The following is a 16598-nucleotide window of genomic DNA, read 5'->3' on the forward strand; positions in this document are numbered from 1 at the left end:
GAAGCACCGATTCAGGGCTCGATCGTCGCGTTCATCGCTTTAGCGCCACCTATTTAAAAATAATATACGGAGCCAAGCCAAACCATTATTCAGCGTCTATTTGGGTGAACCTAACGCTTTCGGGCCCTAAGCGTTCGAACGACCAGGGCACTATAACGCTTACCCCCCCTTTCCACTCCTGCGACCGGGTCGCAGGAACGGCGGCCATAAACCACATAAACTCTATGCCATAAACTAACTACATCCATGGAGGCATAAAGTTTCTCAATATAGTGAGAAACTCTATGCATGGAGGAATGTAAAAAAATTAATCCATGCCTATGCGCTTCTCCGACAACTGGATGTGACTGTGAATCTGTCAGGATAGCGAACTATAGTCAGGGCCATGTCAATGCCTGCCTATGTCAGGGAGTCGGGCCGTCGGGCGTCGGTCAGGGCATCGGTTATTTATTCTATGAGGGCATGCTATGCTAGCACAGAACACCTATATGATGCTAGCAGTTGTTCTTTATTCTATGATGCTAGTCGCTAGTCAGACTGGAAGAGCGGACGGTCTGTGACTGCATAATCGAAGAAGCCCACTGTGTTCTTTGTGCATATGTGCTTAATTTCAGGTAATTCAACAACGTTGAAGGTGCAGCGTAGCGACGATGTCTTTGATGATTTCTACGTTGCTACCTGGTATCACCGACACTTGTTCGTCGTCAGCGAGGAAGGACTGTTGGCTCTGCGAAGAGGTGACGCAGTGGAATTTCTTCTTACGCCCCTTCTGTCTTGAACTGGAGGAGGAAGAGGCCGGAAACTTGTGTCTGCGGACTTTGACCAACGCCTGGCGATACGATAACGATACGTTTGACGTAGTAAACGGCGTAGGTTACAGCACGACCTATGCTCTGGCGTGCCTTACCCATCAGCACAGATGTATCAAAAGGCTGAGCCTTGGCCATCACGTGTTCGAATCTCGGGGGACTCCATCTCAAGTCGAAACCGTAGTCGAAGCACTAGGACCAGAGAGCGCCGTTGAGTGCATAGAGATTTCCGGGGGCGCAACCCGTTATTGGAATTCATTGCTGAATGCTGTCGGTAGCGTTGCCGCTTTAAGGAGCCTGCGTATCGAAGACGCTGTCATCGACAGTTGCTTGGTATGGAGGCTCGCCGAACTTTTTGCGGCAAATGGGGGACGTCTGCAGGAACTTGTCATTTCCGCAAGCGAGGCGGTCCCTGACATACCCAGGCAGCTGATTTGTGCCATCGACCAGTGTGAAGCCCTGACTGAGCTGTCACTTGATGGCCATCTGGCGTTAGAGGCTACCACTGCCTTGGAACGACTTCTCCAGTCAAATAAGTCCATCCAGAAGATTTCTCTGCGAGATAGAAGACAAAACCAAGCTTTTTTAAGTGCGCTCTGCAGTGGGCTTAGCTTGAACTTCTCACCCACAGAGCTACAATATGAATGTGCCAATTTGAACTTCGGAGAGCTGCTTAAGCTACTCACGCCCAGCCGAGTGCTGAAGCATCTGGTTTTGAGCGGCGATAAGTGCAAACCGGGAACGTTCGGAAAACATCATGGCATGGCGTTGAACATGCTTTTGGCGCATAATGCCGAACTTCGCAGCTTGGCAGTTCGACACTGCACTTGGACGCTTGATGCCGCTGAAGAAGTTGCTTCCGGGATCTCACTTAACGACTCCCTGGAGCGTTTTGACCTTTCTCAGTGTCACATGGACATAAACACAGTGATGACATTGTGCAGTGGACTCGAAACCAATGATACTTTGAAGGTGCTTAGGTTTCATCCCGACGAGAAATTCTTGCATGCGCCGTAAGTATGAAAATTAATTGAAACTGTTAGAGAAAACGTAAACTGCCAGTAGTAGCAGACAATATTTATGAATGACAATTGTATGGCAGCATGAACGAACTTTGATGATCCGGCTAAATATTCCCCAAAACTTAGTGTAACCGACTACTGACTTGCTGTGGCTGTTATGGGTTTTGGGATGCAGGTTTCATTCCAACGAATTTTAAGAAACTATAAAGGAATGCTAACACATGTTTTCGGTTTGTAGAAGCTCTACCATGTGCGTCTTGCTTATAAACGATGGCACTTGGCAATTGCGAAGATTAATGAACACAAGATATGTTAATGTGACCCTAAAGTTGGTGTGAAAATGCCGGGAATGGTGTCTTCAGCATCATTGTGACATCATGACACAGCAAAATTTGCTGATGTGTGCCACTAAGGCTAGCTATGATGATGCAGCTTATAAGAAAAATAAACAAGAGTGCTGCTTGTGTTCTGCCTGAAATGGGATGTGGCAGCATTAGTGATCACGGTAATGAAGCGAGCCAGTTTATTATGACATCATGGCACGTCAACATCCTGTGTACCAACACTGAAACTGGCTTATTTAAACTAGTATTATACCATTCTCTTCAGGTGGCAACTAATTCTGTTCATTGAAAATTTAATTTCAGTACACTTGTATGTTGAGAATAATTTAAAAAAAAATGCAGCTCTAGAATGGAGTAAACGTTTTAAATTCAGTGAGTTGTCAAGGCTCATAGGTTAAAAACACCACACGAGAATTCTTTACAGGAGCATCAGATGCAAGAACCTCAACTATTTCATGCTTAGCATACCATACTCAGCCACTTAAAAAATACGCTTGATATAAAACATGGTGAAAAACACTGAAATAAGTGAGCCCACTACTTGATGACATTGACATTGAGAGCAAACAGCTAGCTGTCTACCTTCCAACTCGTCTCGCAAGTCCAGTAAGAAGTGTTTCAGGATATATGCGGGGCATTTTGAATAGTATTTCCATCAGTGCTGTTGCTTTTGATACACCCTCTTCGTGTGCGCAATTGTGTACGCAGCACCTTAAAGGGTTACTTGAGGTGCTTCAATGCACGGAACTATTTTTTCTGTGGTCCAAAGTTCTTGGGCCTTCACACAAACAAATTATGTCAGAAGTGCAGTGCCAGTACTCCTTTATAGAGTCTGAACAGCACTGATAGTCACATGATACTGTAGGGACTGTCCATCCCTATATGTTGTCCCCACTTCTGGGAAATACAGTTACCTCGCCTTGCCTCCACGTGGGGGGGTCATTGTGCCTTGCTCTTTCTTCGAAGAGAGGTGGCTGCCTGAATGGGGTGCTACCACAGCCATTTGACAAACCTGCTTTTACTTTGGAATGAAGCCAGTTGACTCTCCGTTTTTAACCTGTCAAAACTTGTATTACTTGCCTCCGCCAAACCAAGCTCCCAACAATACAAAACTAACTTTTTGGCAGTGGTCAAATATTACTCTGTCCCAAAAGGACAAGGTTGGGGCATGATGGGCTATCTTGTAACAACAATTGTCTGGAAAATTTTCAGTGATAGGAAGGTGGATAAGTCTTAAAAAGTGTGTCATATTGATTGACCTTGAGTTGCAAGTGGAGTTGGCAAGGATGAAATGAAGTGAGCCAGTATAGACAAGTTCAAGTTGATTCGATTACTAGGTTGTGAGTGCTGAAGCGTATTCAAGCTCACTACAGATTAGTGCTTTTTTACAAGGGTGGTGTGACTGATACATGGTTGGAGTATGTTTCCAGCGTCTCTGGTGTAGTAAAGCTATGTTCCGGCAGAACTGTTGAATTTTTTTCGGCCACATTTGATGTCTCTTCATCATGTCTACAGTGTACCCTGTTTAATACATTGCAGGCAATGCTACAAAGGCTAGAGGGACTTCTCTTGCGACCTGCATTCACACGAAAAAAGAAAAAAAAGAATAAAACCTTCACAGATGCACGCCATTGTGACAACCGATACCTCAAAGACTGCAAAGGCGTACGAGCGATTTCACATACCCATCTGGGTTCTATCACTGTAAATCATGGTCATTTCATTTCCACTAGCATCTCGCAACACATTCTGGCCAGTTGTCAGTCCCTTTAAAGATTCTATAGCAGTGCAACCCATATTTACCCTTCATTATAAGATAGCGGTGGCATTCACGTCCCGACATGTGTGGCTGGTCAAAAAAGTGCAACAATGCAGATATCTTTTCTTTACAGGACTGGTTTGTCTGGAAAGCTGCTGGCTGCTCGATGCTTCACTCGAGTGGTCACAACTTGGCCCGAGGTATGTGTGGGGAATCTCGCAAGAGCCCTGAAAACGCCTGCGCTGTGCCCGCCAGAACTGCACATCAGCACTTCCGGGTTTTCTGACACATCTTTTGCGTGGCTGTGCGCAGCTCTTGGCCCCAGCACCATAAAGCACCTCTCTGCGAAATTCTCCAACTGTGACTTCAACCCGGCCATGCAGCTGCGTGATGCAGTCATTGCCAACTGCTCCATCAAGACGCTTGCATTGCAGGAGGACAGCATCGCTACCGACGTGTGTTTTACTGTAGCAGAAGCCCTAGAGAAAAACAGAACAGTGACCGAAATTTCCCTCAGCATCAACAACCTAAATGAGAGAAATGTAAAATATCTCTCGTCAGTAGCTACTGGCAGTGATGTCTTGGAAAAAGTGTCGCTAAACTGCATCACTGTAGTACCGTGGTTTATGGACCACCTACGCAGCATTTCTTTTTGGCTGAAGCATAACGGTACACTAACTGGTTTTTACATCTTCGAAGAGAGACGCCGCATTGAATGTGTAGTTGCTGAAGTCAAGGACAGTGTAGATAAGAATCGGAGAAAGTGGAAATGCGCGCTTCAATTTGTTCTTGAACCTCGCATCAACAAGTGCTGGGCAGAGGCATTCGAGTCATTGCAAAAAAAGCCTTGTTTTCTCCCACGCGTTGCGGCTGCCGCAGGGAAGTCATTGGAAGATGCGTCGAGAATTATCAGATCGGCCGAGCGTTTCATTGCAAAAAACTACCTTTTAGTAACTGAAGTGGTGTCTCGAGGTGTTACTTGTCATCCTCATCAGAGGACTCAGGTGGACAGCCTCAACAGCGACTGCTGGCTGGTCATTGGGCAGTATCTAAGCGTGTTCGATGTGCTTGACAAAGGGCCCACATTTGCAAATTCAGACTCTTCCTACGGTTTTACGAATGTTTAGTATAGTTGAATGAAAAATTCTGTCTACTAAGGAGTTTAACTTATCCATCTACGGCTATACTGTAGAGTGAAGAAAAAGAAGTGTAGGAGCAACCGTGTTCAGGCACGTGATGAAAAAACAAAAGGCGATAGAAGACAAAGAGAATGACTATGCCGGTGTGTGGCGACTCGGTGCATCATGATTGGGCCTGTGTATGCACGTGACTAAGTCAATGAACGATGGTCTTGTGGTGCCCCGGAGGTGCGGTGTGCTATGATAGGGCCTAGTGTCTGGAGCGTATGCCCAAAAAGGTGTGAAGAGGAGGTCGGGATGCAAGAGAAGCGAGACGTGCACCACGAGCCAAGGAGATTGAATGCGGTGGACATCCCTGGAGGCCCCCGATGACCCGGAGCAAGTGACAAGGCAGCCAAATGGGCACTGCTAAGAAAGAGTTCCTAGGCTGCCCGCCGTTCTGGGACTACCAGGGGCCTGTTGTCGAGATTGAGGGTGCCTGCGCAAGTGACGAGTGCTTAGTGCTGAGCCTGGGCTTTCATGGGTGCCTGGGCAACCGCTAGGCAATGGCAATGCTGACCCTAGCAATGTGTCTTCCCCGCCTGCCACCTCATGCTGCTGCACCTGCCTGTCTTAGTTCACGTGAACTGACCTACGTGAATGTGTTGAACCTTCTGTTTAGCGACTCGTGTGACACACTTCGCTAGCAGTTGTGTAGAAACTCATAGGACTTGAGGTACAGTGTTGGTTTGTCGTGCTTGTCTCACGAGTGTGCTTTGTGCAGGAGTATGTTTTAGTTTGTCCTGTGTCATATTGTAAATACCCATGAGTATGCTTTGAATGAGTTGCCTCACTGGGCCTCCTGTGTGTGTTCCTCAATGCACTGCGCGTCGCCAAGCATGACAAATGTCTGCTGATAAAACCTTACACGCACCCCTGGATCTCTTCTAATGGTTAGGGGTCCTAGACAACTACATGCTTGAAGGAAGTTATTCAAACAAGTTTCTAAATATAGGCAAACTTGGCCGCAGCAATCGTTGAAAAAGTTTCGTCATCCAAAAGCAATTTTTTGCTTGCAAATCTCTGCTGATTTAGATTTTTTTTTTATAAACCATCGATAAAGTGCATGTTTCTCCCAAAAAGTGCTTGTGTGACGTGCTGTGTGTTCTCTCCCCCTTCCCCTCTTACGGTGTAATCTGTGGGATTTTTACCAATTTAAAGTTCGCTAGTTAGCAGGTATGCGTGATGGATTAGATTCTATCAAGTAATCTGGCCAAGGTCAATGCCTATGTGTTCGTGACACGGACAGCAGGTATGGTAATGTGTCAACCTGGTGCTTTTTATCTGTAAAGTTTGAGAAAATGAATGTACATGTCCGCATTTTCAGATATACTTGTCCGCATTTTCTGTTACTGAACTGTTCCTGTGTTGATGGTGAATAACTACAAGATTTAAGGTAGATGCTTGGTTTAAGACTAAATAGCTATGTAGTGAAGACCTGTGTGTTGCAGCCATACTGCCGTCCTTCCACCTGAAGGAGAGCTCTGTGTACCTAGACTGGTACATGAGAACACCGCTGTGCACAGTTATTCAATTGCTTTAGAGCTGCAATAACGTAAGAAGTACTACAAAAAAAGTGAAACAAGCACAGTCATTCCTTCCATGGCGATAAGAACTTCTGCTAGCTTAATCTGTGATTTCTGAAACTGCAGCAGGAATGTCAACGTTTTCTTATGACTTAACCCAGCAGCCGTTCTGCCAGCCACTTTCTTGGGTGCTTGTTGTTTTAGTTCCACTCGGAAAAATTGCATTCCGGTTCCGCTACGGAAATTTAAAAAAAGAAAAAAAAAAAGTCGGAACGGTTTATAACTGTATTTGTTTGCGTGCACAAGTCTTTGAAGTAACTATAAAAAGAATAGTATTTTTTTTCAATAAGTGAATTGCACATTCTGAGATCGTCCTCGGTGCCTAGGCACTGCGCATGATTACTTGATTTGACCATCCGAATCCAGCAGAGGCCACTCTCTCGCGCTGCAATAATGTGTAGTAGAAGAAGGTTGAGTGGGACGAGTGGCTGGGGCACTTCGTGGCGCAAGTTTGATCGCAGCGCCGCGCATGCTGCGGCAGCGCTGCGATCGAACTGGAGTGGGCCGCATCAAGGCCGCACCATTGGAAAATGCTGACAATACTTCTTGGAAGGGTCATTCGTACTACCTCGCTCGCTGGTACATGCGTTCAGACCGCTTAAACGGTCTTCGTAATTGCATGCGGCATGTATTTATGCCTTAGGAATAGATGCCTTTCTTCCATTTTATTTCTCGTAATGCCGCTCGGTGATTACGCGGGCATGCAGCCGTAGTGTCAGCTTTCATTCTATAAATACAATGTCTTATACAATGTTATTGTATGTGGTTTCCTTTGGAGAACAAATATTTTTCGTGTTCTTCAAGCAACATATATCTCACGTGTGTATATTTAGGCGTATAGTTTTCCATCAGTGGGTCTTGAGAAACGCAGACGGAAATGGAAACTTTCTGCTTACCGCTTCAAACAAATAAAACACATCTTCCCCATCTGACGCTCTGTACTCAGATTGATGGGAGGCATTCTTATAGAAGAAAAAGAAAAAACTGCAGTGGAACATTCCATTCATGTTTCTGTCTTCCTCGTGTAACAGAATCGACTAATTGGTACCAGTTCTTGCGGTCGAACCTCGAGCGCTGAAAACAGTTTTAGGTAGCCATTATATCTGCTAATCTTTGGCCTGTAAGCCCATGCTTAACTAAAAGAAAAAAAGAAAATGGCACGGTAGCTAAAGTGGCTACATAGTGGATACGGCGTTGCGCTGCTAAACTTGAGCTCACGGGTTCAAACCGGGTCGCGGAATTTGATGGGAACAAAATGGAAAAACACTCGTGTACTTCTATTTAGGTGCACGTTAAAGAACCCCAGGTGGCGAGAACTGAACAGGGTGCCTCATTATCATATCGCCAGACTTAAGACGCCAGAATTTGCTTAATTAAAGTAAAAAATAAATAAGGAAAGTATCCTTCGATGGACTGGGCACACTAATTACGTATCCCTAAGTTTATCAAAAGCTGTTGGAGCACTTCCCCGGTGTCGTGGCATTCTTCCAGTGCGCATTAAAAAACGGATATATGTTTCATTATTTCAATCACACATTGCATATTGCCATCTTGTTTGGGGCACAGCATCACCGACTAACATGAATAGAATTGTGAGCCTGCAAAAGAAAGCGATTCGTGTCATTGCAGACGAAGAGTACTGCGCACACTCCAGACCGCTTTTTATTCGGTTAAAAATTCTGCCCATCAGTGTTATGCTACCGCACATTATTGTTTCTTTATTCACCACTAAAACCACGTTTCGTACTAACTACTATCTTCCTTATCAAGATATCAGCGCTCAAGGAACGCGTACCGGCAGCCAACACTCGACAATTAGAAAAGTGGTGTCTTCCCAGAACTCGAACTAATTACGGTAAACAAACGTTAAAGGTATATAATACCTTACACCCTGAACGATAATACAACCTTAATTGATGGCCCCGCAATAAATAAACATGCTTTAATTGAATACTTTTTAAACAGAATTGCTTAAGGGGAGAGGCTCCTCGAAACAACTTTTTTTTTTATTATTTGTACCAGAGACTTCAAAATTCAGCCAACTGGAGAGTTTTTCATGCAGATTTCAAATATGCAATTAGTTTTTGTGTAGCTGCTATAGTTCTAGAGTTATATTATACTGAATGACAAATTATAGCGATCTTTACGGGCACTTTTTTATGAACTAAACTTTCACAAAAGGTATTGTGCTATAGCTTATTTAGCTCTTCGTAGATCACAGAGTGCCGATATCTAGTCAAAAAACGTGTTCAGTTATAGGAAGTGGGACAAAAAAATTTTGACACTTCAACCATGGTTTCTTCCAGTTCCCTGAGACATAACTTCGTACTATTGTAATTACTGACGACTGATATTGAAATTTCAAGTAGATATCAGCATTCTACGTACCTTCAAGAGAGTGTGTCAAATTTCGTTAGTATACACAAATTCTAAGTGTACAAAAGGCTTCCCGGAAGACACGAAAATATCAAAAAATTTGAAAATGAGAAAAACAGGTTTGAAAGTTTCAAAACCTTCTATTCTTCAAAATCCAATTGTTTTTGCATGAATCTTGGTCACACTCAAGAGCAACCGATTTATATCACATAGTTTACATTCTGCGTTGTGCGTTCTTTTGTGTGGATTAGTTTGGAATGATTTTGCAGGCATTGTATAAATTCACTTTTTTTTTTCTCTCTCTCGCTCTCTCTTTTTGTAACAGTTCATTCTTCATAAAAAATTTAACTTGGAAGTTATACATGTGTGCACTTGAATGCTGAGCGTATATATGCCATGTGTTTGTGCATATGTGAATGTATATGTAGGTGTACATATATGTATACATATGGGGGCGTATGCGTGCCACTTCCATGGGTGTTTGCGAGTGTACGTGTGAATATAACATGTCGGTGTACAATATAGCTTTGCATTGGTGTACGTATATATAATATTTTTTTCTCCTTCACAGCTTGGTGCGAACAGTTTCTTTCTATTTTTTTGTTTGTTTCTCGTGTTGCTTTTTTTTTTTTCTTGTACGGGTGTACGACATACACTGCTGTTTTGCCGCTGTTGCCACTGCCTGTAGGGCCCCAGGCCTCGTCAAGCTGCTCAATGAGCAGCTTTTTGTCTGGGGTCCATTTTTCCTTGAGGAAAATAAAACTGATTCTGATTCTGATCCGTGTACCTCGGCTTTTTTCTAGGGGTGTAAACGAAATAAATTCTTGAGCCTCATTTCTAAGAAAAACGTTTTACGCTTATGTTATATTTCATACCTAAATGTAAAGCCATTCCCAACTGTACATCCGCTCAACTAAGCAGCTTCTGTATTACGAACGGCTGCTTTCATGTTATCCAGCGCACTATTATAAGGACAAATAATGAAGCAATTAAAGGAACGGCATACCCCACATATGTAGATCTGCTGTGTTCGTTGAAGATAAGTGTGGTACCACTTGGGGCACCCAGTTTTATTGGGTTTCAGACATGGTGAGACTGTCAAAAAAATGTTTTCCTTGCCTGAATCAAGTTAGCAGAGTTACAGGCTGCCCCAAAATGGGGCGTTTATATTGAATGACAGCTAGGAACTTGTTCAGCAGAACCGATTAGCACGTGTGCGTTAATTCTCTCGGGGATTGGTGTGCCTCTGCGCAACAACCACGTGCCTCTCCAGCAGCAGAGTACTACGGAATAAGAGTCCTCACTCGCATCGGCCCCTCACCTTCAAGACTTCAAAAGTGCTGTTATGTGTTACATCCGTACGGAAATGGCTATCCGTTAATTTTTAAGTCTGAATTCCGAAGTTGAATACGATCTGAATAGCAAATACCATTAGATGAACTATATGTTTTTACTTCATTTCGCCTGCTGGCACATTGGAGGAGATCGCCAGACAAGCTACGAAGATTACATTGGTAAAGACTTCCCGGTCTCCCTGATTCAGTCAGAGTGCTTGGGCAATGATACTTCCTTCTAGCACCTTCTCCATCCTCGCCATGTACATCATAAACAGCAGTGTGGCTAGAGGGCATCCCTGCCTCAGTTCCTTGTTAATATGAACTTTCTCCTCGCTCCTCGTCTCTTTTCATATTCAATGCAAACGGTATTTTCTAGGTAAGTCTCTCTCAAACGTTGTAAACAATTATCGCCTAAGCCTTCCCCTTCCAGAATATCCCACAAAGTGTTGCGGTCTACGTTGTCATACGCTCCTGTAATGTCTAAAAAGGCTGCATATAACAGTCTGCTTCCTACTCTTGATATTTATATACACTGAGTAAGAGCAAATAAGTTATCATCCAAACGCCTACCTATTCTGAAGCCATTCTGAAATTCTCCCAAAATTCCATTATTCTCTGCCCATGCTTGAAGCTTTAATTTGATTGCCTGCATTGCTAGCCTGTATATTACCGATGTAATGGTCAACGCGTTCTATACGAGTAAATTCTACCTTTCTCCTCCTTACCTTTATAAATTAATTTAGTTCTACTTTGTCGCCAACTGTCTGGTATTCGTCTATCTTTTAAAGTTTTTTCAACTGCTGGTCACTAGAGCTTCCTTACTGTTTGGTCCTAGTTTATCAATCAGCCTAACGGGAACCTCGTCTAGTCCTGCGGCTGTGCGCTTAGAAATTTTCTTTTCAGCTTTCTTCCAGTTTAAATTTGTCAGCACCAGCTCCTTTTCCATCTTGTTCTCTTTCATGCTCTTTTTTTTTCATCAAATATAACCTCATCATTGCCTTGGACAGATTCGGCTGTTACTTTTCGGATGTAATTTAATGCCACGTCCCCTTCCAGTTTGTTTCCATCTTCGTGCAGGATATGTTGTTCAATTGTTGACTTCCTGCCTAATAATTTTTCATTTCATTTATTATAATCCTCAGGGACAAGGGTATTACAAAGGGGGAGTGGCAAATACAAAAGGAATGAAGACAAGTACACTTGGTTACATGAATGTTTAAATGGCACCTGTATATACAATATTAGTTAAAGCTTCACGGAACTGTTCATAAGTAGGAAGGCCTACAACTTCAGCGGGAAGATAGTTCCAGTCACGTGAGGTTCACGGCAGGAACGACTGAGAGAAACTTTTAGTGTTGCATGACAAAATGCCGACTTTGTACTGATGATCAATGTGATGGGATACATAAACTGTGGTTCCAAAATATAAATGTGTGGTTCCAAAATATTTTAGGTGCGGCATTCTTTTTCTCACATATTTCTGACAACAGACGTTCACTTTCACCTTTTATCTTTGCTTGCACCAGTATTTGAACCATAATTTTTTTTTCTCCCGGTATATTTCCCATTTACTGGCTACTTCATCCTGCGGCAACTGTGCTTTTTTTGCCTGCCTGTGGTCTCGGGATGCTTTCTGTCGTTCGGCGATTGCTTCTCGTATCTCCCTGTTCCACCAGCTTTTCGGTTTCTTTCTTCCTTTCCAACGAGCATGTTGTTTCTCTTTCCGTATTTCTGTCGTTATTACAGTTAGACACTCACTGTATTCCCGCTCTTTACTTGGCCATTTGCCAAGTTCTTCCTCGACTCTAGTGACTATATTTGTTATTCGTTCAGCATTCAAATTGTGACTAGCCATTTTGCACTCCTTGATCTCTTTCCCAACTACATATCCCATTTTCAGAATGATGCACTTATGGTCACTCCCTATGCTGCTATACCCTTCCTCATCAATGACCATTTCTCTCAACTTATCATGAATTCCTTCTGTCATCAGACAGTAATCAATGGTTGACTGCCGGTTTCCCACTTCCCACGTGATCTGCCCTTCACACTTAGCCCCTGTATTCACGATAACGAGGTTATGTTGCTTGCAAAGGTCTAGCATTGACTTCCCGTTGTTGTCGGTATAGCCATCTAAATCCTGTATGTGGGCATTCATGTCACCTAATAGGATAACTTCAGCACCATTCCCGAAACCCTTAATATCAGCGCTTATGCATTCCATTAACTCATTTTTCTTCTCTGTGCAATTATTTCCGGTCCACAAGTACGTAACGCCCAGCGAAGTTTTTTCCCCACTCATTGTACCTGATAACCAAAGATGCTCTTGACATTTTGAATTTACTCTTTTCCATTTGGCTCCTTGACGGATGAGCATTCTGACTCCCCCTCCGTTTCTTTCCGACTTAGTTCTGTTGCACCCTTACCAAACATAATTCTCAATCACTGGCGGCTCTTCCGAGTCTCCAAGTATGTTTCTGTAAACGCATACACCCCTATTTGTTCTCTATGTAACTGCTCCTCAATCTCTGCCCACTTTTCCTTTCTTCTGTTGCCCTGCATGTTTATGTAGCCTATCGCATGGCTACATAAGGTTGCGCTTGGTGTGTCTTCTTCTCTTATGTCCGTGTCGCTTTTTTGTTGCACAATAAAACTTGAGAAATGGAAGATGTCTGCAGGAATTTGTCATTTCTGCAAGCGAGTTGGTCCCTAACATACCCAGGCAGCTGATTTGTGCCATCAACCAGTGTGAAGCCCTGACTGAGCTGTCACTTGATGGCCATCTGGCATTAGAGGCTACCCCTGCCTTGGAACGACTGCTGCAGTCAAGTGCATCCAGAAGCTTTCTCTTCGAGATAGAAGATACAACCAAGCTTTTTTAAGTGCACTCTGCGATGGGCTTAGCTTGAACTTCTCGCCCACAGAGCTGAAATATGAATGTGCAAATTTGAACTTTGGAGAGCTGCTCAAGCTACTCACTTCCAACCGAGTGCTCAAGCACCTAGTTTTGACCGGTGAAAAGTACAAAGCGGGAATATTTGGAAAACAACACGGCATGTCGTTGAATACGCTCTTGGTGCATAATACTGGACTTCGCAGCTTGGCAGTTTGTCGCTGCACTTGGACCCTTGGTGCCGCTGAAGAAGTTGCTTCCGGGATCTCACTTAATGGCTCCCTGGAGCTTTTTGACCTTTCTCAGTGTCACTTGGACTTCAACACAGTGATGACACAGTGCACTGGACTCAAGACCAACGATAACTTGAAGCTGCTTGTGTTTCGTCCCGACGAGAGATTCCTGCATGCGCAAGATTGCTGCTCGTTTTCTGCCTGAAGTCGTGTGCGGCACCATTAGCGATCACAGGAATGAAGCCATCCAGTTTATTACAACATGCCACATCGACCTCCTGGATACGAACACGGAAACTAGATTATTTAAACTATAAGTATTATAGCATCTATAGTATTACATCATGCTCTTCAGTTGCCAACTAATTCTGTTCACTGAAAACTTGATTTCCATATGCTTGTATCGTCAGAATAATGAAAAGCGTACAGCACCAGAATGGAGCAAATATTTTAAGTTCTTCAGCGAGCTTTGTCAAGGCTTGTAGATTAAGAACACCACACGAGAAATCCCTACAGGAACATCTGGTGCAAAAACCTTGACTATTTCATGTTTAGCACAGCACACTTAGGAAGTAACTATCCAGCCACTTGAAAAATACGCTTGGTATAAAACATTCTGGAAAACACTTAAATAAGTGAACCCACCACATGATGTCATATTGACATTGAGTGCAAACAGCGAGCTGTCTACCTTCCAACTCGTCTCGCAGGTCCAGTCAGAGGTGTTTCAGGATATATGCGAGACATTTTGTATATTATTATTTATATTTATATTATATTATTTTCACCAGTGCTTTTGCTTTGGATACACCCTCTTTGCTTGCGCCATTGTGCACACAGCACCTGAAGGGGTTACTTGGGGTGCTTCAATGCGTGGCGCTATTTTTTCTAGGGTCTAAACGTCTTGGGCTTTCACTTCACACAAACAAATGACGTCAGAAGTGTAGTGCCAGTACCATTTTAGAGTCTGAACTGTACTGAGATTCACATGATAAAAAACTATAACTTTTTGGCAGTGGTAAACATTACACTGCCAAAAAAGGACAAGGTTGGCACAGGGTGGAAGATCTTGTAAACAGCCATTGTCTGGAAAATTTTCGGTGATAGGAAGGTGGGATAACAGTCTTAACAAGTGTTTCGTTGTGATTAAGCTTGAGTTGCAAGTTGTAGAGGATGAAATGAACAGAGTCGGTATGATCAACTTCAAGTGATTTGATTAATATGTTGTGAGTGCTTAAGCATACTCAAGCTCGTTACAGATTAGTGCTTCTTTACAAGAATGGTTCACCGTTTCAACTGTACAAACTCTTAGCTGATCTCCAATGTGGAGCTGGCATAACGCAACATGAGAAAAATAAAATTATGGATTTCTGTTTAAACATAAGATGTGCAAATAAGATGCAAAGTTGTCCACTCCAGTGAGGTCTGCACAAGGTAACCTGTATTTTATAATCACTGATCATGATGTTTCAAAGTAAATTCAGGGTTATGATGTACATTGTTTTGAATTAAGATTTGATGTTGATCACATCGTCACATACCGCAGCACGAAAGCCATTGCAGAGCTACCTTTCACAGCTTTGCTGTAAAAATAGTGTGTCACATGTGAAAGGAAGTTACAGGTATGTTTCAGATAATCCGGTGTAACACTACATCTCATATGCCTTTATGTAACAAAATATGAGTCAGATATTACTAGGAAGGCATCACAGATGTGAGCCTATTCACCATTAAATGAGTGCTGTGGCATATTTCTGCAGCCAGGACATAGTTTGTTGCATATTAGAAGCACAGAGGTGCCCAGAAGATTAAGTGGAACCTTCCTGACTGAGAACAACCCAAGATATGCGTAGCATTATGTGGCGGTCAGTATTGTCTGGAATCTTTTATGCACAGTAATGATGTGTGTTGTGGTTATTTTGATGTAGCATGTATCATTTATTTATATATGCATCTGGAGCGCGAGCAGAGAGGGGCACAAAATTAGATTGCCAGACATATACATTGCACACCATGCCGGCTGCTGTATAATGCTACACATATTTTCAACCAGTGCGTTAATATTATACTATTATTAATAAATATTAATGTTATTAAGTTACCATATAATGAATATTATTTTAGGTAAGAAACCAACAACTAAATATTTGGGTGTGCTTCTGTCGGGCGACTGTTCTTGGAATGCGCATGTGAATTATATGGTTGCCAAGGCTCCGCAGTAGCATTAAATTATATTCAGAGATTTAAAATGTGCAAATTCCAACCTTAGAAGCACAGTGAACCTAACGTGTATAAGACCTATCTTAGAATATGCCTGTCCTGTATGTGACCCATCTCGAACATGTCTGATCAATAAACTAGAAAAAAAATTTCAGAACAGAGCAGTCAGGTTCATCTTGGGTAGGTACGGTAGGAACTATAGTTGCACTATAGTTCCTATAGTGGGGTTAAAACTAAAAAATTGGGGTTAAAACTTTTATACCAAATATTTAATAACAAAACTGGAATGGATAGTGAAAGTTACTTAAAACAGCCAAATTATATATCCGGACGGACTGACCACAAGTACAAAATTAGGGAATACCAGCCAGGATGAGAACCTGCATGAAAATTCTTTTGTAAAAACTATCGCTCAATGGAATCGACTGACGTCTGAGCAAGTGTGCAGTATGAATGAAGATGTGCTTTCTTTTTTCAAACTTGTAACCCCCCTGCTGTAGCGCCTTTGGGCAAAGCGGGGAAATATATGAAGAAAAAAAATTAATAAGGGGGGAAGGGAGGGCTTCGCATGCATGTGTGATTAATGCACTACGGGCACATCCTTCTGTTTATGGTCCATTTTAGTGACCTTCCATCCTCACTGGCTGGGTGTTTACCAGGGTGTCCCATACTGCTTGCTATCTCCCTTTTCTCCCTTTTAGTATAGTCTTGGGCATTTCTGGCCTAGGTTTAAAGCCTCCATTCTATGTCTGGGGAATGGTGAGAGCGGATAATTGGCTCGTAGAACGTTTTGCCTAAGCGCGCCTATGGTTATTGCGGACAAAGGGCCGTTTGTCTCTCT

General features: G+C 43.0%; 1 protein-coding gene across 1 annotated transcript; it reads left to right on the forward strand.

The window, feature by feature from the left end:
- Positions 1-214: 214 nt before the first annotated feature.
- Positions 215-9852, forward strand: LOC126527748 (uncharacterized). Its single transcript, XM_050175620.3, has 2 exons — positions 215-1822; positions 4068-9852. Exons 1-2 carry the CDS (start codon positions 651-653, stop codon positions 5059-5061), a joined length of 2166 nt encoding a protein of 721 aa, XP_050031577.1. The 5' UTR covers positions 215-650; the 3' UTR covers positions 5062-9852.
- Positions 9853-16598: the final 6746 nt, after the last annotated feature.

The sequence above is a fragment of the Dermacentor andersoni genome, chromosome 9 (genome assembly GCF_023375885.2).
Source record: "Dermacentor andersoni chromosome 9, qqDerAnde1_hic_scaffold, whole genome shotgun sequence".
NCBI classification, from domain to species: domain Eukaryota; kingdom Metazoa; phylum Arthropoda; class Arachnida; order Ixodida; family Ixodidae; genus Dermacentor; species Dermacentor andersoni.